Below are 21,498 nucleotides of genomic sequence, written 5' to 3' on the forward strand. Positions count from 1 at the left end.
ATAAATAAAATTTTAAAAATGTAAATAATAGGCCCTAATAGTTCAATGCATTGAGTTGAACTGTGAACTACTCCTCTGAATTATATCTTTCTGACAGCTGCACTTGAGGAATTCTTTATGATCTTATCCTGAAAATCAATATACATATAAACAAAAGGAGGAGCGGCTAACATGTTGTCACTCCTAAAGTTTTGCATCAGGTCTCAGAAGTCCAGTATCAATCGGGTTTTACTTTTACCAAAATGTTCATCTTTTTCTATATGTTATATTCAGTATATACTCTTCACTACGAGCACTGGACTCCTGGAATCATAATACTGAAAGTTGACATAGCATCTGGTCTTCATACTGGATCAGGCTGAGAACACTTCTCAGATGCATCCGTACGTACTTTGTGTTTCTCTACAGGGTTCGAGGCCTTGCGCAGAGTCTCAGCCTGAAGGTCCTCATACTGCTGCTTCCCCTGGTACAGGACTATCCTCTTCTCGTGGATCCACGCTCGCTCGGCGACGCTGCCGAAGAACTGGACGTGGTACTCCCTGTGACCTGCACAGAGACACAGAGAGGAAGACGAGCGTGTTCAAACGTATGTTAGAGGAAACAGGAAGATCCCGTTGAGTGATTTCTTTTTCGTGCACGAACCTCTGGTGTTGATGCGAGTGTGGACCTTCATCTGCGGGTCAGAGGAGACCATGCAGGGCCACCAGGGATAGGTGCCCACCTTGGACCACACCAGATCTCCGATCACAAACTCCTTACAGAAGCCCGTCTCCTGGATCACTGACGGATGGTGGACCTTCGGAACCTAAAACGGGGAAACAGGAGCGGGTCACCGACTGTTGGCTACGAGGTACAGGGATTTGTGTGGACAGAATATCAAACGGCTGCGGTGGGTGAACCGACGCGCTCTTGCCTTCGGCGTCTTTGGTTCAGTTTTGATAACGGTCTTCGGAGGCTTCTCCGTCTGGGCCGACGGCGTCTCTGTCGGCCGGGGCTGGACGTGGGTGTCCTCCGTCTGCTCCGTGGTACCCGCCTGTGCCTGCGCCGGGCTATGGTCCAGGTTCTGTTCCTCGACCTGCAGCTGCAGCCGCGCGCTCTTTTTCCTCTTCTCCTTCTTCCTCTCGTGGCGGCGCTGAATGGGAGTGGCCTCGTTCTTCTGAGACTCCTTCTGAAGAGCAGAAAATAGAAAAACAAAACGGTGGTGATGAGACATCGGTTGACTTTTTTTCTTTTTACATAAAAGGCAGCTCAAAGATGGATCTGTGTCTGCTGAAATCACAACTCCCTCAGAGCTCCACGAGTAAAAGAAAACACTACAACAATTCCATATGAATATTAATGGGACAGATCAGACTCACTAGGATGTGACGCAATCTTTCTGTGGTTCAATGTACACTGCCTTGTGATTTTATACAAGGTAAGCTGTTGAGCTTAAAAATGTAGAAAATTAAACAGAAACATTTTTGATAGTGGATTTAACCATTTAAGTAATTTTTCAAGAAACGAATGTGAAACAATTATGTTTCAAGTCTGTTTCATTATTTGCAGACATTGATAAGAAATATGCAAAGATAAAAGCAAGTACATGCCGCGATCAATATTGTTGATGGCAGACTGTGAGATGTGGTTAAGAAGTTCAAGATCAATAAAAACTTTCACACTCAAGAGGCTCATTGTGTTACAATAACTGTTATTTTCATTATGAATGTATCTGCAGATTATTTTCTGGAATTTTCATTATACATTTTTTTTTCCTGTTACAGTTTCCCAGAATCCAATCTGACATCTTAAAAACATGAAGATATTACATTTACAGTGAAATAAAACAGAGATAAATAGATAATCCTCTCGTTTGAGAAGCTGGAGACAGCACTGTATTTTTTTAATGAACAATCACATCAACAATTAACAAGTCAAGTGCCATGTTCTTGTGTGTGTGTGTGTGTGTGTGTGTGTGTGTGTGTGTGTGTGAGTGAGTGTGAGTGAGTGTGTGTAACTAGCTCAGACATGCAGACATTACCTGCAGTTCTTGCAGCAGGTCTCCGCACAGCGCAGACTCAAACAGCTCTTTCCCATTCTGATACGTCTTTATGATCTTCAGCTTGATCTCTGGAGAGCTGGTCTTCTTCAGCACCCCACCGGGGGTGTTGGACAGACCGTGGGGGGGTTGAGAGGAAGGGGTGCTGTCCACAAGGGAGGGCGGGGGACTGGAGGAAGGCAGGAGCAACGGGGGAGGAGGGGGAAGAGTGTGGGTCATGATGTGAGGCGTGTGGGGCAAGTGGTGCTGGGAGGGCGGCGGCGGCGGGGGACTCTGCGTGTGCGGCTGGGTTTGTATGTGAGGCGGGTTCGAGTGGAAGTGGTGCGCGCCGTGGTGGTGGGGGTGGTGGTGGGGATGGGGGTGATGGTGATGGTGGTGGAGGTGCGGGTGCAGAGGTGGGGACACGGGGGACAAAGGCCTCTCCTGGAGACCCGGGCCCCTCAGGACCGTCCCCTCCCCCGGCATGAGGCCGTGATCGCCGTAGCTCCGTATGGCCCCGTAGCCGTTGGCCGAGCCGTTGGGGAACTGCGAGTACATGGAGAACTTGGCCTGCGGCTCGTACATGCCCAGGCTGGGCGGGTAGCCGTTGGAGACATGCGACATGTCCTCCGAGGCCGACGGCGGATAGGAGAACTCTGCATCCAGGGCAGCATCGTAGGAGGGACCACCATCCTCGCCGGGGTCACTGCCGGTGTCGCAGGTGCCTTCCTGTCTGATGTTGGCTGAGTCAATGAGCTGAGGGGGTTGCTGAATTGTATTTCCCATGATCCCTTGCATGAAAGAGAAGGAGAAATCCATTGTTGGGCTCCTGCATCCTTAACTGTCTTTTTCTTTGACTGGACCTGATGAGAGAGACGTATGCAGTTAGAAGAGGCTCTGATTAAATCCTCGTCACTGTTCATCACAGTTATCACACCAGAACCAAGACGGACAAATACCTTGTTCAGGATCATCTCATTTATCCTGTAAGAATGCCCTGAGAAATGATACGACATGCAGGACACACGTCAAATCTGCTCTCTGCATGACCCTTTGAGGGCCCCTGTTGACCCCCTGGCTCCTGTCACATTCTATTCATTATGTACGTATAAACGGGATACACAATTTCATCTGAACTGTAATATGGCCTACTGCAATTTTCAAATGGCAGAATAGCATTTTAGATTAAATAGTGTCGTCCTGCAGACGTCCTGGTCTACGCATCATATTCTACAGACTTAAGGAGACATCTTTGTTCTTTACAGATCCACGCAAATATCACACCAGAATCATTTAAATGAAAATGAGAATGATGATGGAAAATATATAATTTCCCCTTGTATCGCAAATCATAAAGCAATTGCAATACCAATCAAAAATGATCGTAATTATATATTTTCTTTAAATCGTTCGGCACTAGTGTATGCATGCATCACATAAGTGGCAGCTCCATAACATCAAGGCCAGAGGGCCATGAACCTACCAGTGCTCCTATTGTGGGATACTATCCTGAACCTGGTTTGCAGTGTGTCAGTCAGTTTGTGGTCATCTTATTAAACACAAATGGATTTAGCAACACGCACTATGAAGGCATAATAGAATCAGAATGTTAAAACTAGATTTTGACATAGAGAACTGAGATAAGGTGAAACTACTAGGACCATTTCAGCTAATATGGTGCATATTTGCAAACAAATGTGCATGTTGCGCAAACAAAATAATTGCCAACCAGGGGACCTGGGGGCCCCAGGGCAGTATCACGCTTTGCCTGGCGGGTAATCCAGCATTGATGCTTTATGAAGTCATAGCATATTATGTGACATGTAGCACCATCCTGAGAATGCATACGGTACCGCTCAAATGTTACCTCAGCTACCAATACACTGAAGAGCTGAAGATCACATAGCACTGTTGATTTTTGTTGGTGTTGTTTTCTATGATAATTAACTGAATTATCTCTGAGTTGTTAACTTTAAGACAAAACTGGAATTTAGTTATGTTTACTTGGGCTCTGGGAAAGATATTTTAATAAAAAACGGTTGTTAGTTGAAGCACTGATAAACTCACAGGGCTGTCTAGATGTTAGGAGACAATAAGAGGACCTGTGTCAAGTCCAATCATGATCCACAAATCACCGTCAATTATCTTAAACGTATCTCCATAAACACACAAACTAATTCCAGACAGCTCGTACTTCTAATTAAGAAGTTTCTCTCTGACAGCCATTAACCATCTGTGCAGTGCCTCTCCTCACGAGATCAGTTAGTGTTTCACCAACACAAACACATGCTGGCCTGCGATCACAAAACAAAACAAAGAGCAGCTACCTGCGCCCGCTTATACTCAACACTTTTACACATATATATATATATATATATATATATATATATATATAACTAATGATTAACTGATCAGGTTAAAAGTGTCGGCGCGTGCATGCTCACGGTGAATCGACTCATTCCACTGATCGTGGTTCCGTTTGTGAACACGCTCGGGTTTTGCCCAGCGGTTGGCAAAGGTGGATACCGGTGATGTAAACATCCATAAAGGTGTCAACTAACGGTCACTAGCTACCTATAACGATTTGTGTTACTATTTTAGGGTCCGTGTGTGTTGTGGGAAACATTAATACCCGCTCACAACTGCGCACACAGAACAAAATGTTTCTCTGAATGATCTTATAGCTTTCTGCGATGTTAGCCTAAAGCTACCTGCCATCAAAAGGAGCTAGTCTTGGGAAAAAAAAGATGTGGACCGTTTTTAGCCGTTAGAAAACAACCACGACACAGAGGGGTGGCACCATTTATATTAGTTTGTCTTCAGGCACACACGAATAAGCGTTGACAGTTATTATTTATCAGTTTGTGTGCACCACACATGGAAGAATATGAAAAGGGGGAAGCTAATGTTGCTAAGCTAATGCTCCGCTGCCAATATGGCTGCCTTTGCCCCTTTAAATCAAATTGTCTGGCGTTGATTATACCTCCATCACTGGCGGCTTTGGTTAGAAATGTGCCCGCAAATAAGCTAGCTACGTCCCCAAACAAATGGTCCGAGCGGACGGAGAGAGAGAGGAGGGGGGACAACAACATGCAGCAGCGATGGCCAACACGCTTATCGCTAAAGAGGAGAGCGAAGGAGCAGCACAGATTTAGATGCCGAGCAGAGAGATGCAGGGAAATATATACATATATTAGAAAAATATAAATACCTTCAGCGTGTCCCATTCTAAACACATACACCAGCCAGCAACGGTTCCTCGTATAATATATAAGGAGAAAAACAAATCTAAAAAATGTCCTGTTATATAGATAAAGCTCAGGCCTTTTCCTTTCTCGATTTAACGCAATTCTCCACAGAGAGGAGGAGGGGGTGTTACGCTATCTGGTCTCTGCCCAATCCCAAAGCTGGGCTCTTCTTCAATGTAGGGACTGGAGCCTTTAGTAGAAACACTGCTGCAGACAGATGTGTGTTCAGTTCTCGTCGCCCTCCTGTAGTTTTCTTATTAATAATAATCTCTAGCTCCCTCTTCCTCTGGTTTAACAAAAGCACCCAGCTTATTTTTCTTTTTTTTCTTTTTTTAGTCCAGGCCTAGTGGTCGGTTTCTCCTGCAGCTCAGCGCCAAAATCCCACAGATCCGGACCCGGAGGGGTTATGAGGAGCACTCCGGGATGTGTAGTTTACTTCTGAAGGCATCTGCTTTCATAGGAAAGAATGTGGGCCAGAAAAAAAGGAGGTCGAGGAGCAAATGTAATATAAGTCACACACACACTGAAATGAAAGGAGGAGTCTTTTGAGGAGGGGATAGTGTAAAGAAAAGAAACTGTTTAAAATATATATTTCAATACTATCACATAATTCACATAAAATATTAAAATATTTGTTTTGATTATTTTTATTTCATGCTGACCACAACGTGATGCAGATCCCGTAGTTACGTTTGCAGCAACGTCCAGTCGAGTCTGATTGGCTTTTATACGCCTCCTCTCCTGATCTGTAGCTGAGAGGAGCGGGACATGAAAGACCTCTCACTCTGCCTCTAAATCCTGGCACCACAAATGGTGTGTAGTCCACAGATTATTGGCACCACGGAAACCTGTTGGACAATATAAACAGAAAGCAGTTCGACTATATCTTGTTATATGATAGTACTTCTTAGATTAAAATGAACTCAAAACCCACATACGAGTTTATTCTGAGGATTTCAACCCTTTCTGTTGCATCCTCCTTTTATGTCGGACCATGCCGGCACATTAAAGACCATCTCAAACTATGTCTACACACCTTTATGAATGACATGCCAATTTATCTTCATATTTGGCCTACTAAAAACAGATTTAAAAAAAGTACTGGGCCAAACGGTCGCTGGTTGACTAGGATGATTTACATTTGAGCGATGCTCAGCAAATTTTCCTCACAGCAAAAGCATTTCAAAACCAGAGGATGTCTGGCTAAAGTGTAAACTGCAGGTGACAGAGATTATATCTGGCAAAGTGGCTAATGACCACCACACCAAAATCCACCCACCCCCTGAATATTATTTTTTTGCAGACTAAATTAGATTCCTGACTTTTTATCTTTGTAAAGATGAACTGTGTCAAGTAAAGTTTGGGACAAGGGGCAAAAAGACTCAGAAGGGAGCGTACAAACAGCACGTGTAATGGGAGAAACTAAGGGTTTCGTATGGGGATCAAATAGGACATTTGGGAAGCAAACCAAAATGAGATGAGAATTGAACGCCAAACACAGGTGAAACTGGTGTGTATTTATTAATATATATTAAGCTAATGGTTATTATTATACAGAGTCCCAAAGCTGAAGAGCAGTTGCATCTCTTGCAAAGCCAGTCTGCATGATGACTTAAAACATCCCAAAATATTGTGAACAACTTCTAAAACTAGACATTATAATATGGGTGTAAAATTAAGCATGATTCAGCATGGCTCACTTTTTTTAAATGTATTTGGTCTGGATTAAATGTAAGTTATTAGTACAGGACATCTGTCATAAGCAAAGTCATATCATATATGTCTCTCTTGGTATTGTATACCATGTGGTATTTGATATTATATTATTGCTGTACTATACTACATATCATATTATGTTATTATACTACTATGCTATATTGTTGTACAATGCTATGTATTATGGTATACTATACTACTATGTTACTACACTTTATACTAGGTCTCTACCCATACTATAACATAATGTACCATATTATGCAACAGTATGTTACATTGACTCACAATTTTTTTTTATACTCATACAGACACTGATTTCATAGACTTGCTAATATTAATAGACCTGCTAATATTAATCACGCCACTGTCACTTTATCAGCACCACTCACTTTACCATGTGTTTGTCTCCAAATGCTGTTGTGTAGTTTCTATTTTTATTTTATTGTAGTTTATGTACCTCCTAGTATTTATTTATGTCACTTTATATATTAGAGGTGTGTCCTTTCCAACTCAAGCATTTTGCCATAAGAGGAGGAAAATTATGAGAATTACAATTCTGTCAAGCTTAAAGGTATTTTTCCTAATATTTCTGATTGATTTTCCAATGATACATTCCGAATTTAAGAAGCTCTGAGGCGAAATAACAACTGGGACGTTATTATTTTTAACCACAGAGTAATTCATCCTTCAACAACATAGACGATCTTCGGTAGGACCGCACACAACATTCACGCATGTACAGTGTGACCTTTCAGTGCAGCTGCCTGGGAAGGCTGCACATGACGAGGGGACAACAAGCAGCCGAAACACGACGACTTTAGAAGTGTAAACCCACCGTAAATGGGTTTATCAGCTCATCAGCCGTTACTTTCGTCACTCCCGTTTACCTCGACCGTGGATGGATTATTCTTATTCAAGTCTCACCGAGAAGCCTTACAACGCCCAGTCAACAGCGGCAGCCATAGCTCCGTCATTGACGCTGGAGGTTAGTGAGCTCGTCATCCGCCGACTGCCATTTCAGTAGCTAACGTTAGCTTAGCCAGCAGCAAGCTAACGTGCTAGGATAGCCGAGGTGTCCTAGCTAGCGTTAATGGTTGAATCTGCTAGCACGATGCTAATGTGAATCTTACCGTACTGGCAACTGTCAAAGGTTTCGAGAGTAATACTCTTTATTTTATTTTTTTTAGATATTTGGGTTGTACACCAGTCACATTGGCTAACATTAGTGGTACATTATCAAATGGTTGAGGATTTCCTCCAGAGTTTATCATTATGTAAACGTTACGTCCATTTAGCACAACAGACGCTGTAACACTCAAACTGACGTTAGGCAGTAAGCACGGTTGAATTAATCTGTTGGGCGTTACAGTGACCGGGTTGATATCTGTCAGCTAAGGAGCGACCGATGTTGTTGTTGCATAATATTGAGCTAACCTGCTGTCCGGTTGCTCATGCTAGCTCATGCTAATGTTAGCTCGGTCATATTATTTCATTCATGGTTAGCTCGCTTGCACAGCATATCTTTCATGTGTTCACTGTGGCAGGTGTGTGTGTGTGATCTGACAGATGTTCCTCGTGTTATGCTTGTTGTATTTTTCAATGTTTGCCTGTTGCTGCACCTTTTGAGTGAGTTGCAACCATACACCTAACATTACTCTGTGTGTCTGTCTCCTGTGTGCTTCAACAGAGTACTGTAACCTGCCCCTGCAATGGCAGTCTTTAGTCAACAGGTGCTCCTTGCAGTCACAAGATCACGGTAAGTAAGCTGCACGTGGCTACATTTACATTCTGTAAGTTAGTAAAATACGAATTCTAGCAATGCAAAGCGGGCTGAGTTACTAATTGATTTACAAAACGCAGAACTGGTTCTCTTCACAAAGTTCAACGACAGTATCTACGAGCTCTTACGCTCTCTGTTGTGTCTAAGGAGAGTCACAAGCTGTCTTTGTTTACCTACTGTCTGCTGCAGAGAAGCCTATTCAATGTCTCTCATGACACACGTGAGGTAAACACACCACTGCTGTGGCTTCCACTGATGATGCAAGATCACAAACTGGCAGCTGATAGGCCAGCTTTGTGTCACTGTCACTACCCTAACTTCTCATGACCCCCTGCAACTTTAGTTATCAGATTGGTACACAATGTAACTCAGTTGTACATCAGGGTTTGGCAACATGGCAATATATAGCATGAGAAGACCTACCAATTTGTCAACTGTCAACTTAACCATACCACGTATACTAAGTTAGCTCTGCTTTTAATATCTCTAGATCAATAAGGCCACGTGGCATCAACATTTTTGCATTTACAGTTATTTGATCAGCCATTCCTATGTGGTTATTCTATCTGTAGTAAATGTTTTTTTTTTTATACAGAAACGTTTCCCTCCTCTGTTACTTATCAATATACATGATAGAAGATTGCTATCCATATTGCACAACCTTTGGACACATTTGCGTCCCATTAAAGGTTCCAATGTGGAGTTTTTGACGTTTTCGTAGTAGTGCTGTGGAGCCGTTCGCTATGAATGGCTCCCTGTTTTGTTTGTATTTTGCACACGTACAAGGGACACATTTCACACTATTCCACTGATCTATAGGTGGTAGTAAATCTGATCTATAGGTGGTAGTAAATCTCCAAGAGACGTAGCCCTGCACCAGCAAAGGCTGGGAGGAAGAAGACTGAAATGAACTCATTAAAATATACCCCAATTTAAGTATTTGTCATCTAGTAATTGTTGCAGCTCTATCATCTGAATTAATGAATTTTCCAAATTGTAGTTGTGTATTTTAAATACATGTTTGAGCTTTATTGTATTATTTCTTTGCTTTTTAAAATGCATAATATTATGTAATTACTAACCAGTCTCTGTTGTTGCGGTCAACAGGGGATCCTATTTGTTAACCAAGAGGAACAGCTGCTCCTCTCTGTCTTCCAAAGCCTATCTCCACGTAGACCCTCCTCGCCAGGTCTCGTCCCCGCTCACACTCAGGCACTCCCGCTACGGCTCCCCCCACTCTTACCGAGGCCACGCCATCGGCCGCGGCCACAACCCGGCCCTGCTCGCCCGCTCTCTGCACAGCTCGGGCGTTTGGCTCCAAGAAATAAAGCAGGAGGACACTAAAACTTCACCAGCCGCCGCCCAGGATGCTTCGCCGGAAGCTAAAAAGTCCCAGCCTCCGTCGGCAGCCACTCCGACGTCCGCCAGCACCGCCACAACGGCCGCCGTCCCTCCGGTGCAGGAGAGGGCAGTCGTGAAAAAGTCTCTGTATCAGAAGATTGTGGATGAGTTGAAGCACTACTACAACGGCTTCCGGTTGCTTGGCATCGACATCACGATCGCGGGCAGGATGGTGTGGAGGCTGCTGCACGGACAACTGCTCACACGCAGGGAGAGGAGAAGGGTAAGAGAAGCTTCATCGACTCATCAGAAACACAGGATGCTTTACTCAAAAGTGTCATCAGTTAATAAACGACATTTAAGAAAAACAAAGGCTTTTTTGTGTCAGGTACACCATTAAACCTCCTAGTTTCTATTGGTAATGCACCTGAAAGTAATTGAGCTCGTGGAGATCTTTATGCTCATGAGATATTATAATTCAGACTTCCCACACCTGTTTCCCAAGTTTAGGTCTTAGGTGTTCTTTGTCTTGGCCCGGCCTTCTGCACGGATCCTCCTCTGTTGCCCTCTGATCACAGCAGCACTGTCTGTCTTGTTTCCTTAACAATCCTCTTTTTTTTATCTTGACCAAAACACTCCAGGAGTAGTCGTCCCGGTTCTTCCTCTGGGTTGTTATCAGCGAGAAGTATATTTTATGGCCTTAGGGTTCAGTTGAATGTATCACACCTTCGCATGTCAAATAGTAATGTGTACAGCGTGTTCCCGAAGTCGTAACTCACGTGAGCAACAGCAGGTATGCAGCCATGTGGTGCAGCGGTGAGACAGACATTCATGTAAATAATCATTCACAGAGTTGTAATAGTGTATTTTAAGTCACAATACTTCAAATACACTATTACAACTCCTTAATAATCCTGAAATGGGTTTAATCTGAGACATTCAGTTCTGGTGTTGGTCTGTACAGTAGCTGTGTTTTGTTAAGAACTGTGTTACAGACTATTTGCTTTGTGATATGTAGGGTTGAGCTGTGTGCTGCACAAATACATGACATTGAATCATTTTCACTGTCTGCAGTATTTTACCTTAACTTCACATTTGATTGAAGCTAAAAGCATCAATAAATGATTTGATGGCAGAAAGATCTGCAGATAATTCTATCAGTTATTAAGTTGTTTTTTTTAACATAAATGTAGAAAATCAGTGTCAGATTTGCCGCTGTGCTTTGTCTTATGTTATAGTAAACTGAATATTGTTTGGTTTTGGACCGATTGGTGTTTTCCCTCTTTTTCACATTTCATAAATCAAACGACTAATAAAGTTATTGTCAGTTGTAGCCGTAGTCACTGTCACTGTGGTTTGCTCCTGAGCCCAATCAGAGATCTTAAATATTGATCTTCCGCTGACGCTCAGTCTGAATTGATATTATTTTTCTCTCACGTTTTTAACAACTATCTCTAGTAATAGAGCCGGACACGACAGGACGGCACTCTTCTTATACAACAATAGCAAAATACAAATGCTGTCTTTAACCCTGCAGAGGACCCTGCAGAGGACCCTGCAGAGGACCCTGCAGAGGAAAACGTTGCAGAAATATATCCAATATGGATGTCTTTATTAAAGCTCAACCATAACTGGAATTTTCAGGCAGATATTAATATTTTGAGAGTCTAAAACATCTGATATCAGCCAGTATTCATTGTTTTACATCAATGCTATTTTTTATTTTTTAAAGAATCCTTGAAATTTAATGAATCATCAAATTCAAAGCTCTGTACGGAGCGGGACACTTAACAGTAAACAAATACACTTTTCAGTGCTCTTTGGTGGACAAACTATATAACGGAGACATTTTTGTTTTAAATTCCTCAAACATCTTTGCTACGTCTTGTCACTCACTTTTTGGTCGACTCGGACTCACACACTCCTACTGATCATATCTGGGATCAGCTAGTCAGACGATCAGTTATGAAAAGTGATGGCTGTGTTTTTAATCTGTGCCGTTTACTGGATCACAACGCTGAGCAGTTCAAATGTCAGCAATTATCGTTCAGCTACAGGTGCTGTTATGAAGCAGCGGATCACATGATGTGGTCAGCTGAGCCGGTCCTGGTTGTGTTCAAGAAACCGTAACAAGAGTCCTTAATACCTGCTGGCTCTGCTGAGAAGTTCTCTCTTCATATTAGGAGCTCTTCCCTGAACTTAAATCTATGCACATGTCAGACGAGGTCCATGTAGAGAAGACACTGGTAGATGGCGTTGTTTGAATAGAGGAGACATAGCTACTCAATACATTGTCTTTAACGTTTAAATATTTTAAATAAAATGTTCACAATCTTTTGTAAATTTTTATTCAAAAAAAGCGTAAAGCTTTGATTATTTCAAAGCGACGCCAGACGCAGAAACACGTGCAAGATGATTATTCAAAGTCTTTAATCCCAATTAAAATCCAATATTCCCCAAGACAATATATGCAGCCTCATATATGCACCCTCAGGGTCCCAAGTTGTGCACAGTGGTAAAACTATATTTCTGCTGTTTAAAGACTGGCAGAGCCACGGCGCACGTGTAATGGATCTTACATGCAGAACCCCTCCGAAGACGACTGCATCGCGGCGACGCTCATGCAGCCGTCCACATTTCCCCAAGTTGACCTCGTTTTGTGTCTCTTGTGTTTCCAGCTGTTGCGGACCTGCGCTGACCTGTTCCGCCTGGTGCCCTTCACGTTGTTCATCATCGTTCCTTTCATGGAGTTCCTCCTTCCCGTCTTCCTCAAGCTCTTCCCGGAGATGTTGCCCTCCACCTTCGAGACAGAGTCCAAAAAGGCATGTGTTCATGTACACACAGACACACAACACACACCCTGCCGCCTGCATGACCTCGCCAAAGGGTTCATTGTAATTATATAACTGCTCGGATATGTCTGCTGAACTAAGAGCCTCAGGTAACTCAGGCAGCAGACTTTATCTAATCTTCATTTACTTCAGGAGCTGTAACATACATGTGTTCTGTATTCTTTGTTAAAAAGCTATTGTTCCTGTAACTATAAGGATACCACATTCCTTTTGTTAGCTTCTGCTCTCCTGTAAAAGGAAAGCAGCGGGTGTCTGTACTTGGCCTGTCCTCTCTGGTGTTGCTGGTGGTTCTGGAGCACGGTTGAGTGATTCACTGAAACGCTCTCGTGCTCCTGGACGGTGCAGACGTGTCAAAACAATAACAATAAACAGCACAAAACGGGGTCAGAGTTCGGAGAGACAAACGTATGATCTATGATAGAGTCAAAACTATGTTGTAGGGTGGTTTTGAAAGCAGGGTTAATAATAATAATCTGGAAAACATTATCAGGAAATAAGGAAAACGCAAAGAAGTAAAGACCTGAACAGGCAACCTGTGTTCAAAATAGTTTGTAAAGTCAGCTTTTTGTACTCGAGCCAATGGCTGGATCTTTTATTAATCCAACTAGCTCAGTGAAAAGCTTTCTGTGATGTTTAACTGTAGAGAACCTGTAATCAACACAGTGTTCTGAAGTGGAGAAAACCGTTTGGTTCAAACTAACCTGTCTCTCCCTCCTTCATGCAGGAGGAGAAGCAGAAGAAAGGTCTGGCGGCGAAGCTGGAGCTGGCCAAGTTCCTCCAAGAGACCATCGCTGAGATGGCTCGACGGAATAAAGCCAAAGCTCAAACGGAAGACGAGACGCAGCGCTTCTCCACATACGTTCAGAAGGTAAATTACAAGATAACACTTCAACATCTTCAGTGCATCAGTGGCAGCCCGTCCATACACGGCTCACGTCAAGACCCCTCGATGGGAGGAGCCTGTTTTCTTTTTAACGCTGCTTGTTATTAAGGTTCAGTAATCAAACTGAGCCATAGTTTAGATTATTAATGGGAATCTAGACGCTCAAATAAATTAAATACTTCCAACTTTTCAGCGCAAGGCGCGGAGTCGCACCGCTTGTCGATGTCACACTTGGCCCGGACAGCCAATTAAATCAAGCAAGAGGCGGGCTTTTACTACTTAACCACTTTCTTTCTGTTTTGATAGATGTGGACAAATGCTGACGACAGGTGGATTTTAGCGGTATTTAATTACAATGAACTATGATTCAACAGCTCAGCAAGAGCTTGACGTCGGCTTGCATCCATCTCTTCCCCCTTTTTTAAAATCGCATTTGATCGCCGGTTTGCGGACGAGGCCGTGCTTTGAAAGTAATGGAGCAGAGCGTCTCCCACAGTTTTGAATGCAGTGTTAATAAAATAGTGCGTTCCATGAGATGCTGTAATTGTCCAATTAAGGTGAACGTGTTCTGAAACTGCTGACACGGCTTGTCTGGACAGTATTTGCTCCCTCCTGGTTTTGCCACAGTGACTCTGTGTGTCCTCGTCAGGTCCGGGGCACAGGCGAGCAGCCCACCACGAAGGACATCGTCCGGTTTTCGAAGCTGTTCGAGGACGAGCTGACGCTGGAGCACCTGGAGCGCCCCCAGCTGGTGGCTCTGTGTAAACTGCTGGAGCTGCAGCCCATCGGCACAAACAACTTGCTGCGTTTCCAGCTGATGATGCAGCTCCGAACCATCAAGTCAGACGATGAGGTGAGATGGAGGACCAGGGCATGGCGGTATTTTACGGTTTTAAGGGACTGTCGGCATGATGTTACTTTTTTTTTTTTAAGACTCTGCAAATTGACTTTTATATCGTAGCGAACAAAGACATTTTTTTTTTAGGTAAAACCGCTGGAAAGTTTCAGATTGAGTTCTTCCTGTCCCTCTTAGTGTGTAACTTTTTCCCAAGCTTGTGCAACAGTGTTGGACTTCCCTCTCCGTCTCTTCACAGATGATTGCAGCGGAGGGTGTGGCAGCTATGAGTGTGTCAGAATTACAGGCCGCGTGCCGCAGTCGAGGGATGAGGTCTCTGGGTCTCACCACCGAGCAGCTCCATCAGCAGATCCAGCAGGTGAGCAAAGCAGCGTTGGGTTTGTAGCTTTAGTTTGTTGATGAACACTTAATACTGGTTTTACAATTGTATGATTTCCCCAGATTAACATCCCCAGGGGATGCATGTATCAATGTATGTGTATGAACCATAGACTGTCTATGGTATAAACAATAACACTGCTGCCATACTTATGCCTAGATGTTGCTATTTTGAGCGTGGATAGAGCAGGTACAATGTTAGCAAAGCATAGCACGAATCGATCCGAACTCCATTCAGAAAACAAGCATTTTAAATGTTGTCTGCTTGTCATCTTGCGGCCAAAGACCTGACAAACCATGAATTCAGACTTTTTACATATTGGCATTATTATGTAGTTATTTCAGCATCCTTCTTATCCGTTTATGGGGATTAAACTACAGCAAAATCTGTTTGTTTTGGGTTCTTGGGGCGTCGAGCACGAATGACACAATGCGACAATTTGCTTCACGTTTGGTGTACACACACACATATGCAGCATACATTTGGTGTTAAACAACAAAACAAAAGGTGCAAATAGTGTGTTTTTGTTCATGCAGAACTGACTAATAATGAAAGAATGACGCTTTCTATGTTTTGTCATTTGTTCCCTAAATAATAAATGTTCCTCTCATCTAGTGGCTGGACCTGCACCTGAAGGAGAACGTTCCTCCGTCGCTGCTGCTGCTCTCCAGAGCCATGTACCTGACGGACGTCAAACCGAAACCTCCAGTCATCCCGCCTGTTCCCAAGCTAGAGGTTCGGCCTACTTCACATCTTAGTGCATGTTCACTTGAATGTACAGATTAGAGAAAGCTTAACATTCATGCTGGTAAATCGCTAGCGTGCAGGTCACTGACGTTTGGTACCGTTCAGTGATTGCTTTGCGTATGGAAAGCACCAGGTGTTTCACAACTATTTCTGGTGCCTGGGCTCCAACTAACAATCATATTAATTGATAATTGTTTAGTCTATCAAATCTAAAATCAATCCGATCTACTTCACACTTGGTGGGTGTGTTGCTGGGGACCTGAAGGGAGTGCAGGGATGACTTTTGTCCAATTTGTATCTCGCGACACAATATTAATACATTTTGAATAAACAAGCGAGCAGCGGCTTCAGGGCTCTGCAGACTGTGTGGAGCATGTCGTCCGTACGCAGCGGGCCTTTGTAGTTAACCGTCGCTGCTTGATTTACTAACGTTGGAACCAAACTCTTCACTCTTCAGCAGCTCCAAACTCTGCACTAGTGAAATATTAAAAGGCACGGCTAAACGGCCATCTCAACTTCCTCGACCCAGAAGAGGCGTCTTCAAACTGCTTTGTCTCACCAACAGTCCGAAGCACAGAGACCTTTTATTTGCTACCATATATGACCAAAGAAAAGTGGCAAATTTGAAAAAGTGAAAAGAAAATGTTGCTTCTGAAAAATAATTGAAACTATGAATCAAATATATAAATATTTTCTGATGAACTTTCTTTCGATCTACTCATTCTCCCGTATTTAATTATCCAGTATCGATGAATATGCAAATGTTGAACTGCTGGACACCAGATATCTCCTACTTAAAGGACTTTAACACAGCCGTCGAACAATAATCCAGAGCATGCAGTCACTTGTGGGATGTGTTCATCTTATCAGATGTTTGTTGTTGTTTTCTGCAGAAATCTACTCCCCCTCCAGCGGAGAACACGGGAGCAAACACCACCTCAGTTAGCGCGGACATGTTGGCGGACCCTGCTCTCATCATCAAAGACAGACCGGTCAGTAAAACAGATAAGATCAGCTGTATTGATGGCAGAGAGGAAATAAGGTCATTGCTGCAGAATAGATTTCTGTTTAAACAATAGGTGTACTTGTGGTACTGCATCTCACTATCGTCCAGTCCTGGGATATTTTCAAATACCAAGACGCTCACACAAGCTACATGCAGAACTACAAAAGTCTCCACCAGGTGTCTCTGCAACGACCACCAGTATATGTTGTGTGATTGAGTTAATACAACCCACAATTTGCTAACTCCCTGTCTAAACAGAACCTGTAAAGCGCTGTTTTAGCGCAAATCGCCACAGATGGCGTGCACACAACTGTGTTATCACTAGCATCCCCGACCAGCCGGGGGCTGGAGTTGCATCCACCCCACACAGCAGGATGCCAATTCCAGAGTTGCCGTCAATGACATTATAAAACAGGCAACACAAAGTGTTTTGAGAAGGTTTGGGTCACTGCAACTACGGGAAGTCCTTGATCATGCAGCCATAACTGGCCACCCAAAATATTATGCAGTTTGCTGCAGCAGAATGCGGGACTAGTCGTGGACAGACCGAGCGCATGATCCTCCTGGAGGAGATGATTACAAAACAAGAAAGAAAAATCTTAAAGTCACTGATCTTCACAGTATTTGTCCAGTTGCTGAAGGCGTGTTTGTAGTTGCAGATTTACTTTACTTGAGGTGGACCGACCTTTAAGGTGGACCAGCTATTCTAGTTTAAGTGACAAGTCGCTCCTCTGAGTTTTGCATAGAATGCAGCATTTATAGAGCATCGGTTGTACAGAAGAACCTTAAAATCCTGCAGTAACCCTCATCTTATAAATGTTTTTATTATCCGTCTGTCGTAGGTGGAGGAGATGAGAGACAAGGCTCCAATTGTGTCGGACAAACCTCTGACTCCTGCTGAAGTCCTTCAGGTGAGCACCCGTTGTTGCTTGGACATGTGGAATCCACAGAAACCATTATGAGACGTTATGCAACACGGGGTTTCATAATCCAGTTAGTTCCTCCTGGCTTTGATCGTTCTCACATGACATGCTAATCTCTATAGTTCTAGAAAGTGCTTGAATACAGTAGAGACTTGTAGGGAATCTGTTCAGTTTAGATGTATAGAAGTAATGACGAGAGGTTTGACAGAATCTCAAATACAAAAACAGCTACTGGCTGAATTGGAACTGAACATATTAAATGAATCTGTGTGATGTTTAAAAATAGCTGATAAATATAGAGCTGCCACGCACACTCTTAACAGATTCTTTTTTAAACCAACCAGTCACTTAAAGAGAGACTACGTCTCTCTTTCACACGCTCGATCTGATACTTTTCTGTCTCTGTTTTAACACTACTGGGTTAGTGTGTTCACACAACTGCTGTTTAAATGTCTGTAGCATTTAACCATGTATCATTCAGGGTGGTGGTGCTATTATTTCCATATTCTAACATTGGTTCAATGAATCACATTTTAAGGACACTGAAACATAATATCAGTTTCAGTCAAGTTAACTGCTGATAGACATGCAGGTTTCCTTTCATGCTCATTTAGAGAGGAATGTGGGCACTGAGCTCTGTCGGTGTAGCACAAACTTTTGTAATTCTATTCACCTGCTGTTGACTTTACTCATCTTGTTATTGAGGCTGTGCTTCATAATGTCATTATACATCAGTGAAGTGTAATAATCAGTACTGCATGGAAAGTCTTAGTATCTCAGCTGTCTGAGACACTGACCATGTGACCATGTGAGGACCACAGATCATGTCTGGCTGGGGACCGTTGTCACATCCTATATCCCATGATTCCTGTCACCTAATGGCTGATCCACTAACGGCTAAATGCTATACACATTAAAAAGACGAATACGATTTAATGTTATTAATGCGGGAAAACTGAGTATTGCAGTTGTACTGACCTCTGCGACCTCTTCCTCAGGCGAAAGCAGCAACAGAGGTGTCCCAGAAGAGCAAGATGAGTGCCAACGGTGTGTAAAGTGGAGCGGGAGACTCTGGACTGGAGAGAGGAGTGACTCAGCTCTGTGTCCTCAGGGCGGGGGATGACAGGGATGTGGTGGTCAGATGACATCTAGGAGTCCTGTCCTCTGCTCGTCCCTCTCTCTGTCCACACCCACAGGAAGGTCTGCTGCCTCTCCCCTGTTGTCCCCGCAGGTTTGTCTTCGCACCGTCAAACCCTCTTGCTTTCACATTTGTGCACTCCGTTCTCCGTCGGCTCACCGGACTGGCAAACCATTGAATGGCGCGATAACTTTGGACCCGACGTCCTGGAATTGACGCCCAAACCGCCCACGGCAGAGCTGGGTCAACTGTCTGTCTGACGGGAGAGTCTAGACGGTCTCCTCCTCCTCCTCCTGTACATTTGTAAATTTCCTGTATATTTGCGTCTCCGTCTTGCATCGCAGCAGCTCTGTACATTTTGCTGTGCAAAGGCAAACGCTCATCTCTCTCTGCAGTTTTACTTTTGTTTTTATCTGGATACCTTTGTCGCTCCTCTTTGGGGTTTTATGAGAGAAGTCCTTTTTTTTCCCCTTTTTTTTTGAGATATGTTACCGAGCTTTTTGGTTCAGTAGCTCCCCCCCCCCCCCCGAACAGGGTGACGTAGCGTAGCTGCTTGCTGCTGCATTTAACAAATGAAGACTGGTGTATTATTAAAGAGAGAGGTCACTCCTAAAAGCCAGAGGTGACCGTGGTAACGTGCAGACCGCCTCCACTGGTAAACCACTAAACGGACATTCTGTAAAAGAAAAGTGATTTTATTTGCAAATACAGTATATGTATTGAGTTTTAACACTATGATACTAAGATTTCTTTAAACTGAAAAGAAAAAATACTTGATGTTGTCCATAGAGATGTATTATTAATATGGGGGAACAGCTTAAATCCTCAAGCCACAACTGAGATGCATGTTTTATTTGGCATTGTAGCTCCAGAAGACATGTAAAGCATTGATTCTCCCAGCTATCCGACTGCATTATAAGACCCCGAACGCTGTAATCAGAAGGTTTACCACATCATCGTGTGCTGCATAAATACAGGGGTGTGTGTGTTTGGCAGTGCTTAACATTTCTCATCCCTCTTTATACATTGTGACATTGTTGGAGTAACTTTCTGTCTCCACACATTTATTTCCTCTTTGCTATTTATCCATCGACGCATCCCACAAGCGGATGCAATAAGTGAAAGGATATTTTTTTAAACAAACAAAAAAAAAAGATTGCAAATGAAGATTTATATTATTGGTTTTTACATATGTGCCTAAAGTTAAAGGGCGATGTGTTTGTGTTTGCATTTTTCATCAGAGTTTCTATATTGTACCATTGTCAGTTTTTGATTGAACAGTCACCTCCGTGTGTTTAAAGCGCCCAGTTAAACGTTTTCTTTTTAGTGGAATGTCTCCTTTTTTCCTTCCATATTCGATCCAAACTAATAATTTCCTTATAATCAACTGTGTTGATAGTGATGAAAAAGCAATCACCTTTTCAATCGGCTCTGCACAAATAAATTTAATTAATTACAGTATTTACTTTATCATATCTAGTTTGTAATCTGCTGCCATATTACAACAAAAAGTGAGCAGAGTCATAAAACATTAACATTTATTTTTGTAAACAAAGGTGTCGGTGCTGTTCAACAACACTGACGATGCTCAGACTTTTTTTGGGAGTTTCTGACGTTGAGTGGTACCGCCTACTGCGACATTTCTGCTGTGCCTCTGAGACCCTGAAACTGAAAAAAAAAAGTGTGTAAATTTCTGTCCCAGTTCTATGAATTATTCTGCATCCACGGTTACATTCATCCACAGATATTACATCTCATCCTAGATGATCTTCCCTGCGTCACCTCTTTTATGATATTGTGTTAACAACAACACAACGCCTGTGTGGAAACCTACTGCCGTCTCACATGGTACATCAATGCCATCAGGATGTGTCCTCTGTCTTTAAGGATCGTTTCTTTTAGTTTAAAAGAATGCACTGCTGTCCAGTTCCATCTTACCCTGCATTGAATGTATGCATCACTTGACCGGGGCAAATGAGTGTGTGAGATGGAAAAAACAAATTCACACAATTAAAATCATTAAACTCTTTGCAGACAGTGTCCTATCTCTCTTTGTCGACAATACAGATGAAGTACAATTTATTTGGATTATCACTAGGAAACCACTGTAAACTCCACATATAGTTTATTGATTTGCTAGACCTACTTAATGATTTCGTCAATCATTTTTGGCCACATATTAAGGTCACGTGTTCACAGAAAGACTCACGTCAGGATTTTAATATGTATTTCTTATCATGACCAGCAGGTAGCACCATCTGCACAAGAATCCATGTCTACAGCTGCAGTCACAGGAGAGTCGATAACATCTACATATCAAAATATAATGGAGCATCATAGAATGGAAATACTCAAAGTACAGTAACTTCAGTTAATGTAGCCGACTTAGTTACATTCCGCCACTATCTATTATGTTGTAAGAAATACTTTCATGTTATAAGATGTGTCGTGTCATTTTGGGCTGCTTCTTTTAACATGTGGCCAGGGACAACAGGCAGACATTAACCATACGCTGTAACTCATTTACAGTTATGTTTTTTTGCTATTGATTTAATAAACAAGTATTCACCTCTATTGTATTAGAATAAAAGTTGGAACGAGACATTTCAGAG

The 21,498-nt window shown here is 42.9% G+C and overlaps 2 protein-coding genes across 2 annotated transcripts in view; one reads left to right on the plus strand and one right to left on the minus strand.

Moving 5' to 3' along the window:
• Positions 1 to 8,986, minus strand: part of nsd3 (nuclear receptor binding SET domain protein 3) — a 25,559-nt gene extending 16,573 nt beyond the window's left edge. Inside the window, exons 1-7 of the mRNA XM_076098771.1 lie at positions 8,935 to 8,986; positions 5,928 to 6,113; positions 5,229 to 5,713; positions 2,021 to 2,880; positions 914 to 1,168; positions 643 to 805; positions 392 to 546 (exon numbers count right to left, since the gene is read on the minus strand). Coding sequence (XP_075954886.1) covers positions 392 to 546; positions 643 to 805; positions 914 to 1,168; positions 2,021 to 2,836 — 1,389 coding nt within the window. The 5' untranslated portion in view covers positions 2,837 to 2,880; positions 5,229 to 5,713; positions 5,928 to 6,113; positions 8,935 to 8,986. The remainder of the gene's footprint in view (positions 1 to 391; positions 547 to 642; positions 806 to 913; positions 1,169 to 2,020; positions 2,881 to 5,228; positions 5,714 to 5,927; positions 6,114 to 8,934) is intronic.
• letm2 (leucine zipper-EF-hand containing transmembrane protein 2) lies at positions 7,719 to 20,915 on the plus strand. Its single transcript, XM_076098768.1, has 11 exons — positions 7,719 to 7,966; positions 8,669 to 8,737; positions 9,869 to 10,385; positions 12,781 to 12,924; positions 13,679 to 13,822; positions 14,487 to 14,690; positions 14,932 to 15,051; positions 15,688 to 15,807; positions 16,713 to 16,811; positions 17,668 to 17,736; positions 18,747 to 20,915. Exons 2-11 carry the CDS (start codon positions 8,691 to 8,693, stop codon positions 18,801 to 18,803), a joined length of 1,521 nt encoding a protein of 506 aa, XP_075954883.1. The 5' UTR covers positions 7,719 to 7,966; positions 8,669 to 8,690; the 3' UTR covers positions 18,804 to 20,915.
• Positions 20,916 to 21,498: the final 583 nt, after the last annotated feature.

Source organism: Anarhichas minor, unplaced genomic scaffold (genome assembly GCF_050575085.1).
Source record: "Anarhichas minor isolate MPS153535 unplaced genomic scaffold, ASM5057508v1 ptg000025l, whole genome shotgun sequence".
NCBI lineage: Eukaryota > Metazoa > Chordata > Actinopteri > Perciformes > Anarhichadidae > Anarhichas > Anarhichas minor.

Bases quoted from the DNA above. Each gene is read 5' to 3' on its own strand.
- letm2 (XM_076098768.1), top strand. From the start codon at position 8,691: ATGGCAGTCTTTAGTCAACAGGTGCTCCTTGCAGTCACAAGATCACG. The intron at 12,925-13,678 runs GCATGTGTTCAT...TCCTTCATGCAG, and splicing joins TCGAGACAGAGTCCAAAAAG to GAGGAGAAGCAGAAGAAAGG. The intron at 13,823-14,486 runs GTAAATTACAAG...TGTCCTCGTCAG, and splicing joins TCTCCACATACGTTCAGAAG to GTCCGGGGCACAGGCGAGCA.